The 6,909-nt window shown below is 42.0% G+C and overlaps 2 protein-coding genes, 1 long non-coding RNA gene and 1 pseudogene across 5 annotated transcripts; 1 reads left to right on the plus strand and 3 right to left on the minus strand.

The window, feature by feature from the left end:
* The first annotated feature begins 84 nt into the window (after positions 1 to 84).
* Positions 85 to 1,138, plus strand: LOC147939433 (uncharacterized). The gene is made up of 3 exons (XR_015566032.1): positions 85 to 401; positions 461 to 730; positions 821 to 1,138. It is a non-coding gene; the product is annotated as an uncharacterized LOC147939433 (long non-coding RNA).
* Positions 1,139 to 1,471: 333 nt separating this feature from the next.
* LOC104714825 (uncharacterized) lies at positions 1,472 to 3,626 on the minus strand. 3 transcript variants are annotated; one of them, XM_087464867.1, is made up of 2 exons: positions 2,026 to 3,603; positions 1,472 to 1,935 (listed from the first exon to the last, which is right to left on the minus strand). In XM_087464867.1, exons 1-2 carry the CDS (start codon positions 3,392 to 3,394, stop codon positions 1,778 to 1,780), a joined length of 1,527 nt encoding a protein of 508 aa, XP_087320993.1. In that variant the 5' UTR covers positions 3,395 to 3,603; the 3' UTR covers positions 1,472 to 1,777. The 3 variants fall into 3 exon arrangements, with proteins under 3 accessions (XP_087320993.1, XP_010430597.2, XP_087320994.1); XM_087464868.1 differs by lacking the exon at positions 1,472 to 1,935 and having other exon boundaries at positions 2,026 to 2,345; positions 2,437 to 3,603; XM_010432295.3 differs by having other exon boundaries at positions 1,472 to 3,626.
* A 100-nt stretch (positions 3,627 to 3,726) lies between these two features.
* LOC104714826 (uncharacterized) lies at positions 3,727 to 5,726 on the minus strand. The gene is made up of 2 exons (XM_019229780.2): positions 5,204 to 5,726; positions 3,727 to 5,098 (listed from the first exon to the last, which is right to left on the minus strand). The coding sequence occupies exons 1-2, from the start codon at positions 5,356 to 5,358 to the stop codon at positions 3,862 to 3,864; spliced, it is 1,392 nt and encodes a 463-aa protein (XP_019085325.2). The 5' UTR covers positions 5,359 to 5,726; the 3' UTR covers positions 3,727 to 3,861.
* An 821-nt stretch (positions 5,727 to 6,547) lies between these two features.
* LOC109126554 (small polypeptide DEVIL 12 pseudogene) lies at positions 6,548 to 6,700 on the minus strand (annotated as a pseudogene).
* Positions 6,701 to 6,909: the final 209 nt, after the last annotated feature.

Raw genomic sequence — 6,909 nt, forward strand, 5'->3', positions numbered from 1 at the left:
GATTTTTATTCTGCCACCTCATCAATATAGAGAAGGGTTATATTGCGGGTGATAGTATTGATCTGCATTTATTTGATGTGGAAGGGAACTTAGAGAAAAGCAAGTGAGATTGGAGCCTGAAAGGGCTGAGATGGGAAAAGCCCAGGAGAAGGAGAGAGAATGGTAAAGAGTGTTGGCAAGACGAGCAGTAAAGAGGGCGGCTACAAGGGGAGCACGTGAAAGAGCAGCGGTTCCAAGAGTCCATGCTAAAGCACGTGAAAGGGCAGCTGCAGGGGCACGAGTAAAGGCTGAGAAAGTTGCAGCAGAAGCTAGAGAAAGGGCGAATGCTGAAGCGCGGGAGAAGGAAGCAGGTGTTAGGGCAGAACGAGCTGCTGTGGAAAGGGCAGCCGGACAAGCTAAAGGTAAACAGCAGCTAGAAAATAACAGTGATCTTGACTCCTTTTTTTAATTCGGTTTCTAGACCAAACAGCGCTCCACGACAGAGAACTAACAGGGCTACAAGGGAAGCACGTGAAAGAGCAGCCGCTGAAGCTCATGCGGAAGTTCAGAGAGATGCTGTTAGGAAGGCTGCCCGAGAGCGTGCAGAAAGAGCAGCGGGTCGAAGAGCCCAAAAAGCCCTTGCCGAAGCACGTAAAAGGGCAGCTGCAGGGGCACAAGCTAGGATCATTCCCTCAAACTATATCATCATACTTTAACTCTCAAACGAACTATGAAGAGCATCAGGCTAAAGGTAATGCCTCTTTACTCTCCTAAGATAACTTATTTCACCCTCCACTCAGTTGTAGTTTCATCTCTGACTTAACACCTGTGATGCTTTTAGAACGAAAAAAACATCACTGAAGGAGGAAGTGGAAGTGGTTGCCTCAAAGGTACAGCCGTTACTGCTGTGGTTCTAGCTCTGTTGTTGTACCTGGAGGCTACATCTGTACTAAAGAAGCTGGTTGACTCATTTGATTTGCACGCAATCACCACAGCTGTGATGAACTAAGAGAGATATTGTCTTTGCTTTTCTTTTGCTATGAATTAGTGAATAGATATGTCATCGATCTTGTTGGGTAAGTCAATAATCGTTTGACAAAAAGTTTTTTCTAGATAAAAGTTCACTTAATGAAATGGGCTTTCGCCTAAGTTTAGGGCTTTCGCTTTCGTCAAAACTATAACCAATTAAGAAAAAGATAAAAAAAAAAATGAGTAAGATCATAAAATCATTCACCAAAACGTGATGCGTGACGATCAATTTACACCGTACGATCCCTCTCCCAAGTCATCATCTCGGCACTGCTTCCGCATCATCCGTTCTGGATGTTGTGGATCTAGCTGGAAGATATCTAGTTGATGTTTCTGATGGTATGTTCTGGATGTTGGCCAAATTTGTATGCAAAAGTATTAAAAAGAAAGGGTTGATGGCAACATTATATAACATTTGTGCTTCATATAGGGATCTAACAGTGAAACGTGATTGCATATAAGAGATCATAAGGTCAAAATTCTTATTTTGTTACTTGGGTTTATCCAACACAGCACAAGCATAAAATTACAGAATGGCAGATCAGTATATGTTGGTATATGCTACAAATGTGCTTATGAAAGATACAACATGTACACTACAACTTATCTATGCGTTAGAGAGCTTCTTTCCCCACCAGACCTTTTAATTTTCCCAAAGCAAATCAACAAAATGGCTTTGGAGTTGTTTACCTAACTTTAAAGTTTGTCCAGTCTCCCATCAAAATCGATGACCTTGCTTTTACTGTCTTAAGCAACTTGGCAGACTGCTTTACTCATGAATTGCTTTGATGAGTTCAGCTGATACGCTTGTGTAGTGATCTTCTCTAAGTGCCTCATTATTGATGTGTTCACTTGGCATAAACCCATCTTCTTTCATTCTTGTACAGAGCTTGTCTGCTTCACGCCGTAGGCCTATCCTACACAACCCTGATATCATTGTAATGTATGCTATAGCATCAGGCTTCACTCCTTTGAGTGTGAGGCTACGAAATAAACACCAAGCCTCTTTCACCTTACCAGTTCTGCACATCCCTTGAATGATGATATTATACGTAATAATATCAACAACCATTTCACTCTTGTGTAGATCCTCTACCATCACCAACGCTTTCTCTATCTTGCCGTTATTACATAGACAATCTAACAAAATGTTGTAGGTAACAATATCAGGAGGCACACCACAATCAACCATCCGATTGAAAACCTTTTGTGCAACGTGAAGTTTGCCCGCTTGACAATAACCGTGGATAAGAGTGTTGTAAGTGAATGCATCGCCAACCAATCCTCGATGAGTCATCTCACAAAAGAGTTTCATCCCATCTTCTACCCTCTTAGACCTACAAAACCCATTAATGAGAGTATTATAGGTCACCACATCCGGGGAACAGCCCTTGCTTACCATAAGATCAAACAAATGTTTGGCGTCACCTAGACGACCGTGAATGCAAAACCCATTGATGAGTGTATTGTAAGTGCAGATATTAGGATCTACAGATCTTCTAATCATCTCCTTGTAGAAGCTTTTAGCCTCCAAAAGGTCACCCTCTTTCACAAACGCATCGATGAGCGCACTGAAAAAGATAACATTAGGATCGATGTTCCTCTTGAGCATATCTCTGAGAAGCTTAGCAGCGTCGTTCCATCTACCAGAGTTACAAACGCCACTGATCAGAGTGTTGTAAGTAACAGCATCAGGTGGGATTCCTTTCTTCTCCATCCCGTGGAATATCTCGAGGGCGTTACTCAAATCTCTGTTTCTGCAAAGACCATTGATGACAGTGTTGTAGATGACGACATTAGGTTGGAATCCCAATCCGGCCATGGAGTCAACGAGAGAAACAGCCTCGTGGAATCTGTTGCGGAGACAGAAGCCATGGAGGAGAGAGCCAAGGGTGACAATAGTGGGGTGAAAGCCAAGCTTCATCATCTTACCAAGAAGAGCAAGAGCAAGAGAGAGACGAGAGCATCTACAGAAACAATGAATCAAAATGGTGAAGCTATAGAGATCGTGTGAAACTCCAAAGAGTTCCATCTTCTGAGAGAGGTAGATGACGATATCGAACTTGCGCATCTTAGCTATGGCAGTCAAAACTCTACTGAAATCAACAATGTTAGGAATGGGACGAGACTGAAGCATCTCACAGAACAAACCGAGCGCATCGTCAAACTTTATAGAGTTAAGAAGCTCACTTGTCAATCTCTCTCGGTAGTGATGATGATGATGATGATGATGATGACGACTCGCACCGCCGGAGAAAGGTCGAGAACTAATCGAGGGACAAGTCGTCTTCTCCGGATTGTTGTTACCTCTCTCCCGAAGAATATAATGCCGACGAAGCAACCCCTTCACCGTTGACGAAGACGCTATCGGAATTAATCTCGGCATCCAAAATTAACTAGATTGGCTTCGTTCCCAATCTCTCTCTCTCTCTCTCTCTCTCTCTCTCTCTCAAACAGTGCGCCGAACCCTATCACTATCAACGACGACGACGACGACCTGATCCGCCGATCAGAGTGATGAAGTCACTGAATAACAACAATAAGGTCTCCTTACCTAAAACGGCAGCGTTTTGAAACTTCACCTTCCCTTTAATTAACTTTAAAATTGTCTTCAAATTCCAATCAGACAACTTATAAAGAGATCAAGTACTGTATAAACACTATCAATCAATCAAGTGTTGCTTACAAAACAAAATTTTACAATTTGTATAGAGATGGTTTCTAACAACTCAAGAGTTTGGTCATCATCATATACATACATACACATACAAAGTCTTATTATATACAGAATGCTAAAATCAGTTCAGGTTTCTACATGCTTCATCACACATTTTACATTTCCAAAAATGATATCTACTCTCCTCCTAAAGGGCCATTCAATTGGCATATGATCCCATCCTGTTTCATTTTTCTAAACAGCTCATCCGCTTCACGCCTTGGCCCATTCTTACACAATCCCAATATCATTGTAGTGTATGTTCTAGCATCAGGCTTCACTCCTTGGAAAGGCAGCTCACAAAATAATTCCCAAGCTTTTTCCACTCTATCCGCCTTGCACAACCCGTGAATCATGATGTTATATGGAACAACACCAATACACTTTTCACTTCTTCTCATATCATCGAACTTGGCCAGTGCGTTTTCAATCTCCCCGTTAACACAAAAACCATGTAACAGAATGCAGTGGGTTATAATATCAGGAGTCACTCGACAAGACACCATCAAGCTGAATACGTTTAGTGCAGCTCCAAGTTCACCAACCTGACAATAACCTTGGATAAGAGTGTTGTAAGTGAATGTGTCCCCAACCAATCCTTCAAGAGACATCCTTTGGAAGAGTTTCATCGCGTAATCCACGCTCCTATACTTGCAGAAACCATTAATGAGAGTGTTATATGTCACCACGTTTGGGAAGCAACCTTTGCTTGGCATCAGATCAAATGTTCTTTTGGCGTGATATAGATGCCCCTGCATGCAAAGCCCATTGATGAGTGAGTTATAAGTGACAGTATTAGGAGGATCGACAGAGGCTGCTTGTATCATCTCCTTGTACAGCTCTTGAGCCTCGGAAAGGTTGCCTGCTTTAGCAATAGCATCGATCAATGAAGTGAAAGTGACAACATCAGGGTTAATTCTCTTGTTCATCATATCTCTCAGAAGGCGAGAGGCTTCGTCCCATCGACCAGAGCAACAAAGACCGGTTAAGAGAGTGTTGTAGGTAACAAGATCCCTTTGGTCTTCCATCATGTTGAAAACCTCCAAGGCGTTATTGAGATGACCGTTCTTGCAGAGACCATCAATGAGAGTGTTGTAGATAACAGCATTGGGTTCGTATCCCGATTTCGCCATGGAATCAAGGAGAGATAAGGCCTCGTGGAATCTATTGCGGAGACAGAATCCGTGGAGGAGAGAGCCAAGTGTGACAATGCTGGGGTAAAACCCAAGTTTCATCATTTTGCCAAGAAGGGAGAGAGCAAGAGAGAGACGAGAGCATCGGCAGAGACAATGCAACAGAACGGTGAAGCTGTAGAGATCGTGGGAAATACCAAAAAGCTCCATCTGCTGGGAGAGATAGATGACGGTGTCGTACCTTGTCATATCGGAAACAGCAGTGAGCAATCTAGTGAAATCAACAACGGAAGGTAGGGGTTGAGACTGAACCATCTCAAAGAACAAATCAAGCGCATCTTCAAACCTCAAGGAGTGATGAAGTTGAAGCCCAGCTCTCAGTTTCTCTCGGTAACAAGAAAAAGCTCGAGCAGCAGAAGCAGATCCTCTTCCTATTCCTCGGGGGAAAGCTATCTTCTTCGCCGTGGATGAGGCAATCGCAGTCGCAATCAATCTCCGCATCCAAAGCCGCACGAACCGCCTCCTGATTCAGTAACTTTCCTCCGGATTAACGAGTCTCGCTTCGTGAGACGAACAAGGCGGCTCAAAGACTCGAGCTTTGATGCATTAGAAGACGATCGAGAGACGAGGGTGGAGATTAAAGCTTTGGGATTGAGACTGTTGAGAGTGTTCTTGTTGAGTCCACATGAGCCAAGTTTGAGATTAAGCTACGAGAAGTGCGTGATTAGGAACAGAATCAGACAAGGGGTTTCTGATAACGGGAGCTTTTAGTGATTGGACAAGTTCGGTTGCTTGAGTCAATCAATCCACCGTTGGATTGAGACTCGATCGAAGGTGTGACCCGATTGGAGGATAACCGGGTCGGACATAATCTCGAGGGAGAGAGATCGGGAAACAAAAAAAAAAAAAGGTTTTATTTGGGTTTAGTAAAAACGGTACCGTTTTGGGTGGACTTAATTATTGTCACTTTGGTCGTCTCCGCCTATTGACTTTTTTTTGTAACGGATCGATCAGTTTACTAGTAAATGTTATGATCGTCTCTCCATTACTTACTTACTTACTACGCCTTCTCGTGTGGTGTTTCTTTCTTAGCCTCCACAGAAACAAGTCTATGATACCTTTTTCATAGTGTGCCAATTATATAGATAGTAATCCTAGCTAGTGTTTTACAAGTAAGTAAATAATTAATGTGTTTTCTTGATCCTCTTAATTAACAAACTAGAGTATATATATATGTATTATTAACTTAATCAAACTTAGGCATGTATAAACATAGTTGTTGAATATTGTTCCTTCCTTGATTGATTAGATTTGGACTGAGACTAACTTAGAGAGAGCTTAAAGAATCACTACTCTTTGATTCCTTTCATATATATAGTGGAAAAAAGTCTAATAATAAAAACATGATAACTAAAACTACGCATGGAAATGCCCACCATCAATTCAATTGTACATCTTCACGTTAAGAGAGTTTATATATGAATGACACGCTATATTTTTGTTGTCCTCCACGGCCTTCCACAACTTTTTCTTCATCAAACCAATGTGTAGGTCGTCTACTGTGTGGAACAGAGAATTACTAGCTTGTTTCAATTTACACACTCCTACACTTCTTCTTCTTATGCAGTACGTAGTAGCATACATATACCAATGTTGTGTTAGGATATATGATGCCAAACAAAATTCTTACTCACGACTCACGAGGCTCTCTCCAACAGAGCAGCATCACCAGGCATCGCCTTATTATGTATAACCTCGATCTCGTCTCCTTCAAGGACCGGCTTGGAGTCAGCAGCTTGTTGTTCTTCCCTTGCCTTTGCAAATCCTTGTTGTTTGACCCCATCAACCTTCACTCTCCTTTTCTTCCCATCCAGACTATATAACCTTTATAGTTGGTTCAGAGTAGTAAAACGTTTCTCTGAGTCATTTTTTAGATGAATGTGAAACAAAGAGTCTGATGCAAAGACTTCAAATTAGGCTTTCATTGGTTTTATGCTTTCAGGGCCTTTTTTTTTTTTTTTTTGTCGTCCTGCATATTACTACCCTATCAGG

Source organism: Camelina sativa, chromosome 9, assembly GCF_030686135.1.
Source record: "Camelina sativa cultivar CO46 ecotype springtype chromosome 9, ASM3068613v1".
Lineage (NCBI taxonomy): Eukaryota > Viridiplantae > Streptophyta > Magnoliopsida > Brassicales > Brassicaceae > Camelina > Camelina sativa.